At 38.5% G+C, this 16221-nt stretch overlaps 1 protein-coding gene across 1 annotated transcript in view; it reads left to right on the top strand.

The window, feature by feature from the left end:
* Positions 1-16221, top strand: part of MTHFD1L (methylenetetrahydrofolate dehydrogenase (NADP+ dependent) 1 like) — a 130105-nt gene that overhangs the window by 5858 nt on the left and 108026 nt on the right. Inside the window, exons 5-7 of the mRNA XM_015821824.1 lie at positions 1002-1102; positions 3083-3222; positions 12534-12645. Of these exons, the coding sequence (XP_015677310.1) occupies positions 1002-1102; positions 3083-3222; positions 12534-12645 (353 nt within the window). The remainder of the gene's footprint in view (positions 1-1001; positions 1103-3082; positions 3223-12533; positions 12646-16221) is intronic.

The raw sequence follows: 16221 nt of genomic DNA, 5'->3' as shown, positions 1-16221 counted from the left end.
TCTTCTTAAAAACTTCCAGTGTTGGAGCATTCACCACTTCTGGAGGCAGGTTGTTCCATTGGTTAATTGTTCTCACTGTCAGGAAGTTTCTCCTTAGTTCTAGGTTGCTTCTCTCCTTGATCAGTTTCCACCCATTGCTTCTCATCCTGCCTTCAGGCCGGAACCTCTTATCGAACTGAGGGAGAAGAAACACCGTCGGGGACTCTATAACCTTGTGACGATAGTACAGGGGGGAGCAGGAAGAGAAGCAATTTGATCTGTATGGGTCAAGGTGCAACCGTTCCTTATATGTTTTAGCCTCCAGTCCCCTAATCATCTTTGTTGCTCTTCTCTGTACTCTTTCTAGAGTCTCAGCATTTTTTTTACATCGTGGTGACCAAAACTGGATGCAGTACTCCAAGTGTGGCCTTACTAAGGCATTGTAAAGTGGTATTAATACTTCACGTGATCTTGATTCTATCCCTCTGTTAATGCAGCCCAGGACTGTGTTGGCTTTTTTGGCAGCTGAAGCACACTGCTGGCTCATATTTAAGTGATTGTCCACTAGGACTCCGAGATACCGAGTTAATGGTTGCTTGCAGGTGTTGGGGTGCAGTTTTTAGTTTTCAATCCTGATTTGTCACTCCTACTTTTTTCCTCCAAATTGTATTCAAACTAATTGCCTGGGCTGTTGGGACCAGGAGTGGGAGAGACAGGGAGAATGAAGGACCGAAGGCACAAATAAGATATCTTTAGATATTGAAATGATTCACTGAGAGAAATAAAAAATTTTTTTTAACATCAGCAGAGCAAGGGTAGGCAATGTAAGACTTCATGGTTTATGAATATGTGAGGACTCTGCTGGGCAGAGCTGGACTAAGTTCTTATGATTAGCTTGTTACTGAAGTCTTTGCATTGTCCTTGTATCGTGTTTTTTCTTCTAAAAACAAAAGCAAAGTTTTTGCTTGCATTTTCATACATAAATTGCTGAGGACTGTCACCTTCCCTTATTTTTGTTGCAGAATAACAGATTTTAATTTGGCAAGATTAGTGCATGGAGACATACATGAATGCGTGGTTTCCCCTACTGCCAGAGCAGTGATCAAACTTCTGGAAAACCAAGGTACAACACAGTAGTAAATTATATTTATTATCTCAGATCACTGTTCTTAGCTTGTCTTGACTCACGTTTGACCTGCCTGAATGAAATATAACTTCCCAATGATAACTTTTCTATTTTAAATAAGCAACCAACCTTGCAAATTCATTGTTCACCTAACTCAGAATCAATATTATTTACTAAAAGTAAATGGTACAAATGTAGTGTCCTACTAATTGCAAATACTCATTTGCAATGGAACTGGCAGTGGTTTCTGCTATTCCACTTATTTGTATCTGAATTGTTAATGGGCATAAAATATTGATGCTACTCAGAGAAAAAGGAAGAGAAAGCTGTTGCTTCTACCTTCCCTTTACAGTACTGACAAACAGAAAAAAGAAGAATTAAATTGCCCAATCCTTCTTCTTTCTTTATTGGTTTGCCTGTGAGCTTCCCATTGTTTCCTGCACAATCTCCACTAGGAATAAATTGTGGGTTGTAAGTTTGTGAGTTCATTCATGATCATCGAAATAATCACTGGCAAGAAGATATGATATTTAGGTGCGTGCATGTCTCAAACATGATCTGAACGAGCTGTTTGCTGTTTCTTAATGTCACCCGACATTTTCTAGGTTTCTACCGGAGTCTGAAAAGTAGGTGCCATTTGTTAAAGTTAATGGGACTAATGAATAGCAGAAAAGTGCTTCATGCATAAATATGCACAAAATTTTTCTGCTTATTTACTTCTGCACGATAGAGTTCTTCATGAACATCTAAGCCAGCTGTGAGTTTACACATAATAAGCCATTAAAAATTGGCAGAGAATTAAGAGTGTCTCATTATATTTTTGACTCTTAATATACTGTGATCATCACAGATATTAAGGCATTTCGTATTTGAAGGTGAAAAGCTACTTTGGAGTGGGCATAGGTGCACGTACAGGACCTAACCTAGTGGCACCTACTGAAAAAAGCTGCGTGTTTTCCTGGGCTCACGAGTAGCTGTGCAATCCCAAGAAAATACAGGCTTGAATTAAGGAGGGTAGCATTTCCATACACTCTAAAAGCATCTTATTGAATTTGTTCGCCCTTAGCTCAAAGTCCTATTTTAGCCATATTGGTTTTAAAGCACTATTTCCAGTGCTGCATATCTTTAATGTTAAAAATGCTGATTCATACTTGGGGCGATGCTAGAGTGAGAAAGGAAGAACCAAACTTCTGAATGCCCTGCACCTCGAAATGGAAATGAGTTTTATGTGTATGGAGTAGATGAATGAATGAAAGAGAGGACATTACAGCGCATGAAAGAGTGTGATATAGAATGACCTCTGTTCAATAGAGGGTGTAGAAGTAAGAAATTGCAATTGTAAATTAAAGAAATACGATACCGCGTGTATCTATTTGGCATTGGATGCAATTAAGGTGATTAAACAAGCAACATCTATAAGTAAAATATGTATTATCTTTAATTCAGTATATATTTTTATTTCACCTTTTTAATATATATGTAATTGAAGGTGGTGAACATGCCTAATCTTCCTTCTATTTTTCCCACAACAAACTCTGAGTTGGGTGAGATTGAGAGAGAGTGACTGACCCAAAGTCACCCATCCGGCTAAGGGAGGCCGAGAATTCACAGGCCCCTGGTTTCTCAGCCAGCACCTTAACTACTACACCAAACTGGATTTCATTAATAATGTTAAAGTTGTCATTAATAGTTCTGCTATTCACATCAAAAAAAAAAAATATGCATAACAACCTACTTCTAGTCTATTAGTCTATCAAACTTAATCAGGTATTGCCTGATTCATCACAGTAGTCTTGGTCATAGGAAGAATTCCTAAACTCTAGTGTTGGTCTATCCTGTTATCCTATAAGTTGTTCACATGAGAGATCAGTTTAAGAACACTGAGCTCCCACGATAATATGTTTTGTTTCATTTTGTTTCTCTAGTAATTTGCTGTTACTGTAGATAATGAGAACAATTGTTATCTTTTGCTTTCAGCACGTACTACCCTAGATGGGAAAAAAATATTACTTTTGGGCGTCCAAGGGCCTTTAAAAGTTTCCTTGCAGTGTCTTCTTCAAAGAAAAGGGGTCATGACTATGAGCTTGTCATGGAATATGAAGCAACTCCAGACAATGGTAAATATATCAAGGGTGTAATACTTTTTTCCCTAGTTTATTTGCTACTTGTCATTTTTATGGATCATTCAGAATTTTGAATATGTTACAAAAGCTTTTGTTCCTTCAAAAAATGTAGCATAAAAAAACCTATAAACAAAGTATATATTACTTCATCTCTAGATTTACTAGCTGGGTCCACATTTCACTATGTCCTAGTTTCTAACCATTTTTAATAAGTTCCATTTGGTTGAGTGCATATATTGCAGTAAAGGCATAAATTATGAATTGCAAAATTCACTGCACTGTACTGCAGCGCATATACCACTAGCTTTCTACAGACGTACACACACACACACACACACACACTGTTATTAAAATTTCTCTGCCCATTCCCACATCATTAGTAGACATTTTACCAAAGTATTCTGATTCATATATTTATTCTATTTTCTGACCTTGCTGTATACATATCTTGCTGTATACAGATAGTTCTCATTTAGCGACCACAATTGGGATTGGCAACTTCATCACTAAGCAAAGCAGTTACTTAGTGGGAAATTACATGACAAGAACTGTGCTTTCTTTTTCCTCATTCCCAGACACCTTGAAATGGTCATCCCTTGGGTATTGGGGTAACCAGCTTGACACTGACAAGATTAATCAGTTTCACACCTGCTGGGATAATGAACAAGAATGGAATTAATCTTTCTATTTATATTCATTGGGGAGGAAGGGACTATATGAGAGTAAAAAAAGGTCCACAATGGGGAATTCACATCAAAAGCAATATGCTGGGTCTAGCAGCCACAGCACACTATGCAAACAGCCTGTTGTATTCTCCATTGTGAGCATCCTTATCTTCCTCTCCACTGTATTCCATGTTGAGCCATTCACAAAGCATTCATTTTATTCCCCTACATGCCTTACTTCTTTCATATACTCAGCCACCGATTTTCAACTCCGTATTTACATAAGCCTGTTCACTTATTCACATGCTTTTTCTAAATGAGCAAAAAAAAAATTCTCCTATTCATATATTTCTTAGTGACCTGCTCTTAACCCTTTGAGGTAGTCCAGACAAGAAGCATGCAATGAATACTAACTTTATTGTAAGGTTAGAATTGTAAGAATCTTGCACGCTGAAAGTATCTCTCCCATCCCTCATTTTTACTCTCCCAAAACAAGGGAGGGTATCTTTTCAGATGTTTTTTCCACTCGTCATTCTGACTCAAGTTTCAATTTTCAGACCAGGGTCTGTTTACTGTTCCCCCTACTGAGGAGCAAAATCTGATCTGTTCACCACTTGCTTGACATAAACTGCATTGTACTTGCCAATATATGTTCATTGTCACTGTCATACTTTATCAATCAAATATGTTGAAACATCTTCCCAGAGACACCAAATGAATCCCCTTGTTGTTGTTGATGATGTTGATTTTCATTCATTGGCAACAGGACCAAGGAAGTGTCAATGCTGATGAAGCTGAGGGAAGCTTTGTCATTGTGGACTTTTTTTAAGTTTTGGCTCCAGCAATTGACTTGAGGATACTGAGTGCAAATTCTGGCATTATGTGTAATGCAAAAGCATTGCAATTTCTCTGGCTCAGTCAGAATCCAGCTTCCAGTACTCCACAGGTTTCCAGCAGGTGGCAGCCAAGTCAAATAAGGTGGCTGATCTTTTTCTATTTGGAGTTCATAATTGACACTATAAAATATGTTTCCCCTAAACTGAACAGCTGTGATGCTAAGATATGCCTCCATTGGAAAGATTCTGTTTTTACAGCTGCTTATATTACTGTATCATTTTGTACAGGGAAATTCGGAAAAGCATAATTGTTGTCCCCAATGTCGAAACAGCCTCCTTAAATTTAAAAATTCTGGCAACTGTCCTAACTGGTTTACTCTTCATGGCATCACATTGTACTTAGATATTTATTTTGATAATTGTGCAATTATAATATTTTTATTTTATTTTATTACAGTAATATAGAATTAGAAATAAAAAAACAGGAAAAAATCCTCAAATAGTGTAAGAAACTTCCCAAATGAAAAAAACTAAAGTGGAAAACAAAACAAAAACAAATATATGTAGCTACGTGTAAGATAGTCCTCAACTTATGACCACAACTGAGCCCAAAATTTCCATTGCTAAGCAAGTAGTTGTTAAGTCAGTTTTGCCCCATTTTACAACCTCTCTTGCCACAGTTGTTAAGTGAATCACTGCAGTCATAAGGTTAGTAACATGGTTCTTAAATAAATCTGGCTTTTCCCTCGATTTTGCTTGTCAGAAGGTCGCAAAAGGTGATCACCTAACCCCGGGACACTGTGACTGTCATAAATATGAGTCAGTTGCCAAGGGTCTGAATTTTGATCACGTGACCCTGGGGATCCTGCAACCATCCTAAGTGTGAAAAACGATCATGTCACTTTTTCCAATACTGTTGTAATTTCAAGCAGTCACTATACAAATGGTGGTAAATTGAGGAATACCTGTATATACATAGACGTCTTAATTTTTTATCTTTATCAAACTCTTTCAGATTGGCTTCTCTTTTCAAGAAAATATGGTCATAGGAGTAAAATCTAATTGTTGCCTGAAAAATCTTTTGAAGGATACTTACAGATTAAAATTCTTTGATGCCTAGTTAGAGAAACTTAAAATTAATCAAAATTGAATTCATGTGCTGAAATTGAGTGCCAATCAAATCATACATTCTTTGACCTTCAGTACAAATTGTTATCATGCATTCCAAATTATTCAGTGCAGTTTTTTCGCATGCTGGAATGATACCATTCCCTTAAGATAGCGCATCATTTCTAGAAAAGACTGCATGAAGCTTAGAGCATTTGAATTGCCAAAGGTCCAAGTGAACCATAAGAATGTTTTACATAAAACTGAGAAAAATGTGAATAATTGCACTTTGAATTGTTATACTGCAACTGTTATACTCACAGTGACAGCATTTCTAAAAGGATACTGTTAGTGTCTAAATTGGTTCCACATCACGAGAAACAAAAGATTCCACATCGTGAAAAATGTTCGTATTGTTCTTTAAAGTGCTTGAGTTCAACTCTCGTAGGTATAAAGGAGTGCAAAATGGATGGAAGACCACCACGAAAATGTGAAACATCCAAATTCTCAGTGTAAATGCTACCAGTGCTACCTTTCACAATTCAGGTTGCAGTTTATGTATCACCACAAAGAGCCTTTGATCTTAGTCCCCACTTGATTTCTTCTCTTGATTGTGATCAAAGCACTGTCAATGTTAAACATGTCGAGCTCTACATTTGTGTTGGCATGGTGAGGAACCTATCGGAGACCTTCTCTATGGAGATGAATAATAAAAAAAGTAATTTCTGCTGCTTCCATAATCAAAAAATGATTTTTTTAAAAAAAGAAAAAAACATAGTTTTAATTAAGGTTGTTTAGTAAGTATCCATCTTGGAATTTATTTGTTTATGATGGTATTTTCCTGCTGGAAACTCACTTTTCAGGAATGGGATTTACTAATATGAAAAATAGTGTAGGGAAAAAAACTATTCCCCTCGTCTTTCTGTATTCCATTGTTATGGGGAAATTTGGAGATGCCTTTGGCTACATTAAAGGTGGTGAAGCGGCTCAGCGGTTAAGACACCGGGCTTGTTGGCTGGAAAGCTGGCAGCCCAGGTTCAAGACCCGAGTGCCACGCGACGGGATGAGTTCCCATTCTTTCCCTAGCTCCTGCCCACCTAGCAGTTTGAAAGCATGGAAATGCGAGTAGATAAACAGGTACCACTTCGGTGGGAAGGTAACAGCGCTCCACGATGTCATGCTGGCCACATGACTGGAAAGATCTTCGGACAGTGCTGGCTCAATGGCCTTGAAACGGAGATGAACACTGCCCCCTAGCAACGACTAGTGGAATACAATCCGCAGGGACTCCTTTACCTTCCCTTTGGCCCCATTAAGGGAAAACTAAAACTGTTGTGAAATACTACTGCCAATCTCTGTGTAGTGTGAATTTTGGTTTTGAGATTCATACTTTTAAACCTACATTTCTTTTAGTTTTTGTGTACATATATATCTCTTTAGCTTAAAGATCAACATTTGTCTTCAAATATAGTTAATCCTTCCAATCTAGTAATCCTCGGATATATGGGGACTGGTTCAGAGTCTTAGGGGTCAGTTGTCACGGAGGTGTAGACCTCCTATAGACCACCCTCTCCGGGTCCCTAGTCGAAGTACAGTAGGATACAGTCGGTTAATACACCTTGACTTACTCCTGAACCTGTAGTCCCTGTCTGTGTAACATGGACAGTTACACTATTCTTGTTCTGATTCGTAAAGAACTACTGAACACCTTAAAGCAGGGCATTGCAGCAGTAATTGGGTGTCCTGCTTTGCTTGAGTGGACGTGATTCTCATTAGCACGAAGCCATTGTTGGATAGCCTACTATAATAATGTTCCCAGTTTTGAAACAAGCATTCTTGTCCTGTTACGAACAGAGGAAACACCTGTGTATGATCTGCAAACATGGGGAAAAAAAGTTATTAGTCCTTGAGATAAAAAATGTAGATATATTGATTGATTGTACTGTTATGTCTCCAGATTCCATAAAGACTCCCAATAGATTACTTCCTAAAACATAAAAACAGCAAAACATAAAGTCACAATAAATTAGTCAAGTGTTGATATAATACAAATAGGTGCAGTGCGGTCAGCTCACTCCCCAAATACCTGGAAATGTTTGGCCTTCTGTAGCTTCTAGAAGGCCACAATGAGGTTCTGGCCTAACTTCAAGAGTTCATAATATGGGACCATAGCTCAGATACACTGATTGGGATCTCTTTCCCCTTTTGCCATTCAAAAAATATACCAAAAGACATTAACAGATATTTGCACTGAAATGTTAAAAGCCTAAGTGTCCAGCTTTACAAGGTCTTACAGGTTTAAACTTCAGTATTGAACTGTATGAAGAACCTATTTGTTATCGGGGTAGTAACCATGTTATGCAACTGTGTTGATCCTGATTTGCTAATTTATGAACTGTGGCATTTGGACAAATTGCCATTTCCGCATAGTTTCAAAAACAGTCCTGGCCATAGCCTTTACTTCAGTAACTAGCACAGTGGTTCTCAACCTTTTTAATGCCGCGACCCCAACCGGTCGTAAGTCGAGGACTAAACTGGTCGTACGTCGAGGACTAAACCGGTCGTACGTTGAGGACTAAACCGGTCGTAAGTCGAGGACTGCCCAACCGGTCGTAAGTTGAGGACTTTCCCTGCCCGGGAGCGCCGTGCATGCGTGGTTCCGCCCCCTGCGCCTGCCGAGGTGTAGCTGGCAAGCGGCAGAGACGGAGCAGGCCGACCACCAGCTGGCCCAGCCCAAGGGAGGTAAGGCACCTGCCAGAAAAGGGGGGAAAAATTGCGGACAAAAAAAATTGCGGACAAAAAAATTGCGGACAGCCTTGCTTGGCGACCCCCATGAAATGGTCGATCGACCCCAAATGGGGTCCCGACCCACAGGTTGAGAACCACTGAACTAGCAGCTGAGAGTGCATCTAAAAAATTCCCGTTAATTCCTATTGTTTTCAGTACCTGATTTCTTTATTTCGTTAATAGAAACCTACCATTTGTCTTAGTGAAAACATCCTCTTTTAAAAAATTGTGATTATTTGATCCTGAGGTTTGTGATGTCGCTTTAAGAAATTGATGTCAACTGTAGAGAAATGCAATCTTTATGCAGTTCTCAGTAACACAGCATCTTGATTAGGACCTACTGGTTTATAGCGCATGAATTTGTGTTGATTTAACATTTTAAGCTCTTTCTGGGAATGGGAGATAATATAATCCTCTAGCATAATTCTCACTGAAATTGTGTAATGCTATGAACTAAAGATTCAAAGTATTTATTGGATTTAATCTTGTCCAGTTTTCTGGAAGAAAATGCTATTAAGTCCCATGAGAATGAGCATAGGAAATATTTCCCCACTCATAAGAATTGATTTCACACGATTTTTTTTTATTCACTCTTTGCAATATGATCTCATTAATGGCTTTTAAAACATTTTACAATGTGTAACTAGTTGTCCTTTGGCTGAGTGTTCACACTTCTGTCAGTCTTTTATCACATTTGGTTTCAATTACAAATAACATGTGTTTTGTGTTGGATTTATGGGCTAATTGGAAACCATATGGTGCATTGGCAAAGAAATGGGTTTGATTATTATTATTATTTTTCACCCTTGCTTAGTCTATGGGAGATCCTTTGTAATGTGAAATGTATACTGTTTACAAGGTGGATCAGACCATTGAGACAGGTTGCTTACTCCACCTCTTTGTGCGGTTGGGATAGTGTATTGTGGCGCTCTCGGCACTCTCTGAGCTCTATTGTCTGTTTGCAAATGTTTCTTTTTTTAAAGATTTTTATTGATTTTTTCATACATTAAATAGTGCTTGTTCAACAAACGTGTTGTCTGAGTTTTACATTCACTAATACAGATTTAATTCCTAATCCTTTATTCTTTTCTCTAGCCATTGGTAAAATAAGTCCCAAGTTTGATAATATTCTGTTTCTTCTTTTTCTTTCAACCTCAAAGTCAGTCTGTCCATCTCCGCACATTCTAGTATTTTTTAAAATTATTTCTTCATCTGATGGTATTTCTTCATTTTTTCAATATTGCTGCTGTTATTATATGTAAAATCAAATATATGCTTTGTTTATCAGTCTTTTCTGTCATTATACCTAATAAAAAAAGTTCAGGTTTAAAATCTACATGTTTTCCCAACATCTTTGTTTGCAAATGTTTCATTATCCGTTGAAGATGTTACCTAGTTGGGTAATGAAATGCCTGCAAGCAAACAACCAAGCTGAGAGCACCACAGTTCAACATACATTCTCTAATATGTTAGGATGCTGTGATGTACTGTCTCAATAGCACCATGTTAGTATGGATTAGAGATCAGTATTAATTTATAAAGAGCAAGTCCTGCCTAACTAATTTTAATATTTTTTGTTTGAACTTCTTAGTAGTTTGTGGGAATACTAATGCATCTTGGACAAAGCAAGCCAATTAATAAAGCCTGGGCACTCCTCACATTTCATTAATGAAAAAGAGGATTAAATTTCAACTAACCGAAAGTGTATTGGAATAACATAATAAAGTACAATAGTAAAATTCAGAAAGATCCTAATAGGTATCATAGGAAAGCAGGTCCTAAAATGTGATTGACGTTATTTATATTATAGCTCTTAAACTTTCAGAAACAAGATAACCCCATAAACTGTCCTGATGTCAATAACCCATGTCCTTATCACTATCCAGGTCTGACTTTGGAGACTTTTCTGTAAGTTGCAGCTGTTTTTAAAAAGCAGCAGCTAGGTTTTAGGTGGGACATATCTACCACTGTAAAAATAGCACAAATTAAATTTGGAATATGGGTTCCAAGGAAGTTTCCAAGCCTAATCCAAATACTGATCATTTAAAGTCCTACCTGGTATAGCCCTCTAGTCATCTACAAAAATCATATTGGCCACCTCTGCTCCTCCTGAGGTTACATTGGGTACAGACCCATTACAGGTCTTGTAATGGTATGTGGGAATGACCTTGGAAGACAGGAGGAAGAGCCACAGTCTAGACCAGAGGTAGGCAACCTTGGCTCTTTTATGACTCATGGATAGCTGGCTCAGGAATTCTGGGAGTTGAAGTCCATGAGTCATAAAAGAGCCAAGGTTGCCTACCCCTGGTCTAGACCATGCTCAGATAAGAAGCAGCTGAGGTCACAAAAGGAATGGGGACATAGCAAACATCTCAGAAGGGATGCTTGCTAGGCTGTTGGACTGTAAAGATCAGTGGAGAGAGAGATGTACTTTCAGACTTGAAGGATTCTGTTAATATAAGCCTACAATTAAAAATAGGGCTAATGTGGGTATTGTCTAGTGTGCCTCGCAAGGCTGACACTTGCCTATGATAGCCTCCACCTTGGGGAACTCACTCTCATCAGAAAATGGTGCAACCCCCACCTTGTTGACAGTATGTGGAGGGAGTGGCCTTGAAGGACAGGAGGAGAAACTGCTACCAAGGGACAGTCAGATAAGTGGGGCTTGAGCCAGGGCCAAGAAAATAAATTGAGAAAACTTATGAGACAAGCCCTTCCCTATAGCTCATATAAAGATAAAGGAAAGGAGGGAGAAAGCACATTTAGACTTGCATGGTTCTGTTACTGTAAGGGTTACACCAGTGGTAGCAAACCTATGGCACGGGTGCCAGAGGCGGCACTCAGAGCCCTCTCTGTGGGCACGCGCGCCGTCGCCCCAGTCCTAGGCCTTCAGCTGGGTTTTATAAAATCTTTTCGCTTTAGCCTCTGCTGCCATGTGCAAAAAAAAAAAAAAGGTTCAATCAATCAATTTCAACTTCTCACGGAAAAAAAAAAGATCTTGCAAAGTTGGAATTGATTGATTGAACTTTTTAGTCCCACCCAGTCTGCCATTACCACCACGGCCACGCCCAGCCAATGGGCCACACCCCCCAATTGGCCACACCCAGCCAATGGGTCACACCCACCTGGCACCTGACGATACATAAGTGGGTTTTGGGTTGCAGTTTGGGCACTCGGTCTCTAAAAGGTTCGCCATCACTGGGTTACACTAAAAGTAATGCCTGACCTACAAGGCCTCGGTGTTGTAGTCTAGTCTATCTTGTGGGGTTGACACATTTCAAAAGCAAGTTTATTTTGGCAAGAACTTGTCCCCAGTTAAAAGACTGAATGCATCTCTTTTTGTTTTTTTTGATTGGGATTGTACTGTTAGGCTGCTGCTTTTCTTTCTTGCCATTGTATTCAGCCCAGAATCCATTAAGACTGGGGCAGGTTATCTCACCATTGTTAATAAACACATATAAATAAGCAAAAGCAGGGTTGAGATCTAAGTTTGTATTACATCTAAGCTCATATAACACTAAAATATAATTTAGCAAGGCACCCAGATTTGTCCACTGTGTTTAACAGAATTTTAATTCATTTATAAAAGAAAACCAACATTCAGCAAGGTTCAGATTTGGAAAGACAGCTGACATAGCTTGTTTGCTCTTATTTTTCCTTTCCCCCCCAAGACTGTTTTACATAGTTTCAGGAAGGAGATAGGATAATTAAGTAAAGTGTTGCTGCTAGGATTCATTAAAACAAACCAATTTTCAATTATGGTTGCTTAGTTTATACATATACAGCCCATATCTGCATATTCATTTCTCAATTATGTATTTTCTGATTATAGCAGATTAAATATAGCATCAGCACTTCGTCTTTCCAGATATATCCCATAATCAAGTGTATGTTCTCTTATCCATCTTAGGTTCATGATGCTGATATGATGGTCGTGGGCAGTACCAAACCTAAAGAGATCTCAGAGGCTTGGAAAAATCCTGAAATCACTACTGTGGATTGTTCACAAGACACTTTATGGGGTGAGTTTCTTTGGAGATGTACAGTAAATGAGTGCTAAAGCTTAACATTTGCAGGAATTAATTTTCTTAATGACCAAAAAATGCTCTTATATCTTGAAATGTAAGATAAAGAGCAGAAAAATCAACCTTCCTTTGACTGATACAGAAAAATCCTATGGATTTTAGCATTACTTCAGCAAAATGGTTCTTGCCTTTATTTTGTTACTGGCATCCCTGACTAATTATATTTCAGTGTCATAATATAGAGCCAGCTTGGTATAGCAGCTAAGGTGCTGACCTAGAAACCAGGCCATTGTGAGTTCTAGGCCTGCCTAAGACATGAAAGCCAGCAGGCTGACTTTGGGCCAGTCACTCTCTCTCAGCTCAATCCACCCCACAGAGTTGTTGTTGTGTGGAAAATAGGAGGAGGGAGGAGTATTAGATACGTTTGCCACCTTATATAGATAAAAAAGGCAGGATAAAATTAGAATAGTAATAACAATAATGGCATGCACTGTCACACATTGTTGAGCAACTGCATGATGGAGAAACTTAATTCAGAGCATAGAGTACCTTTCCCTAGAACAGCATAGTTTGCAAATGAAAAGGAATGAGATGCTACAGATAGATTCTTCTCATGCCTTGAGACACATTTTTCAGTGGACTCCATTCATACAGTCAGCTACAAGAATGCTCCACTCTGTTCCTCCTGGCATCAGATCAGCTGCTCCAGTTTCCAATCAGGGCGAATTCTGAAACTCAATTACATGTTATCTCTGCGCTGATAAAAACAGTTATATGAAGCCAAGTCAAATAATCTGAAGAAGCACAGACATACAAGCAAGGGGGAGAAAAGAATCAAATTTGGCCTCTCTTGTTTCTTATTGTTCTGGCTGATACCCTAGCATGGTTTCATTGTGACAGTCATCAATTTATGGCTAAGGCAGGCAGAGTTTTAACTTCCAGCAAACCATTCTCCACTTCTAATCTAAACTGACATTTTCCAGAAGACCGATCTTGAAGAACGAAGTGTGAACACAATGAAAGCCTTTTGATAGGTTCCCCCCCCCCTTTCTTGAGTGTTTAGTGTTCAAGCTATAATCTTCTTCATGGCTCCTTTATGGCTTCGTTATCAAAACTTAAACAAACTATGATCTAGTGATATTTAAGTCATAGGGGACTAAAAAAAGCAGATGAAGCTAGGAGTCTCTGTGGTTGTGCAGAGTTTTGAGTTCAAAGGTTTAAAAGAGATGCTTGGAGCATGCAGGTACTCAAGTAAGCATCTGTTAAGTATCGTCTAAGAAAAAAAGAGTCAACCCACCAACCTTGACGTTGATGTTCATCAGGAACTGAATACTGAATCTTCAATACTGTTTGAGAGGGGGGCTTTTAATGAATACTGGGTAAGACTTCAAGGTTGTCGACGGGGAGGTTCGTAAAACCGTGACCGGACGTAAACACCGACAAACGGCACAGTGTACTCGTGCTAAATCGATGTTTTTGCTGAAAACCAGCATTTACTTCCGATTTTTGGCAAAAACATACTGTAGTGAACAATGGGTCCACTTAATGACTGTGGGTTCACTTAATAACCATGTGATTTGCTTAACGACTGCTGCAACAAAGGTCGTAAAAAAGGGTCAGTCACATGATTATCTGCTTTATAACCATCATGACTTATAAGCGTAATGAACAGGCTCCATTACCATTATAAGTCAAGGACTCCCTATATAGCACTAAAGAAAGTTGCATTTAGTGTAAGGAGCTACAATCAAGTTGTTCATGCATACTCCAACCTCCTTTCTATTTTAAAGTCCAAAGTGTTGCATAGTCCTAGTAGCTTCTATAGCTAGAATCCTACGTTAAGCAACATTACTACCCCTTAGTGAATCCTTTGCTATCCATGCATTTTACACTTGGAGTACTTACACCCTGCTTTCTTCTAAATATGAAGCTGTGTCATTTTTCAATATTAAGATTGCCAGTTTTCAATTAAATTTTATGGCAACAAGTTTCACTGAGTCACAACTTCATATTTCCAAACTTGAAGAGGACTGGGAGACGGAGCAGTGGGATGGTGGTCAGAAGTGAAGTGAAGCAGATAAGTATGTTTCTTCTTGGAGATTTCTGGCTTCATGGAGGGAGACCGGAAAAAGCTATATACTTGCATTTATGTCTTTCCACCATTTAAAAATATTGCATATAGATATTTTATTTCTGTAATTGTATATACAACTTGAAGATCCTGAGAGAGAACAAAGAGGACTTCTGGGCACCTCATTGGAGATACTAGTTTATATGATCCATTGTGCTTAATTATGGCTTAATTAAAAGGAGTTATCAGTAGGACAAAGCAGGAAAACTGACTCTCACTATTCGACATACAGCCGGTCATTGACTTACAACAGTTCACCTAGTGACCATTCAAAGTTACAATGGCACTGAAAAAAGTAACTTATGATCATTTTTACACTTACGACCATTGCTGCATCTTCATAATCATGTGATCAAAATTCAGATGCTTGGCAACTGACTTATATTTATGACAGTTGCAATGTCCCAGGGTCATATGATCCCTTTTTGTGACCTTTTGACAAGCAAAGTCAATGGGTAAACCAGTTTCACTTAACAACTGGGTTACTAACTTAACAACTGCAGTGATTCATTTAACAACTACATATATATATCTATATATCTATATATCTATATCTAGATAAGAGAGAGAGAGAGAGAGAGAGAGAGAGAGATGTAGATATAAATATATATAGATAAAGATAAATATAAAAATAGATATAGATATAGATACACCATTCCATATATGTGGCAAGCAAATAAGGATACTCTATGTATCATCTATGTATTTTGCAAATAAACTAGATAGTGCTCAGTTACTGAATTAATACATGGCAGAAAGAAGGGAAAATATACCTTCACTATGGCACATTTTAAATTATGACAACACTGGAAATAATTCCTTTATCCAAAACTATTTGTCACCCTGATGAAAGTTGCACTATTTAGCCTTTTTGTAACAGGAGGCTTCCAAGGGACACCATAACTTCTTTTTGAAACTTGCTGGGGACAATCCAACCTAATGGCAGACAGGAGGTCATGTTGTTGTAATCCAATTGAGTTTTAATCCAATTGAGCTGGAGAAGGCTGGAGAAATTATTGGGTTACTCTTCCAAGTAAAAGTCTTGCTGGTGGTGATGAGAATTTGGATGGGACCCATGGATGAGAGGATTTATTTTCCTTCAGAGGTCCTCTAAAATCTTATAGTTGAATTGTAACTGTTAAGGTGGCAGGAGGGAGAAATTGTAAAAAGACAGAAAGTACTCGTATTACAGTAATGGCATTTAGTGCAGCTGTGCAAAGCATTCAGAAAAAGTGTGCCACACAATATACCGTATATACTCGAGTATAAGCCGAGTTTTTCAGCCCATTTTTTGAGCTGAAAAATGCCCCCCTCGGCTTATACTCGAGTCAATATTTTTCCCCAGTTCTTTATGGACTTACAATATCCGAGCACCGTTTAAAGGGACGCCGAAGGCAGACGGTGCCCAACTGCGCGCCTTTCCCCCTTGGCGGGGTGGTCTT

Source organism: Protobothrops mucrosquamatus, unplaced genomic scaffold, assembly GCF_001527695.2.
Source record: "Protobothrops mucrosquamatus isolate PMUCROS unplaced genomic scaffold, P.Mucros_1.0 scaffold_168, whole genome shotgun sequence".
Lineage (NCBI taxonomy): Eukaryota > Metazoa > Chordata > Lepidosauria > Squamata > Viperidae > Protobothrops > Protobothrops mucrosquamatus.
This window is presented reverse-complemented; position numbering and strand designations above follow the sequence as displayed.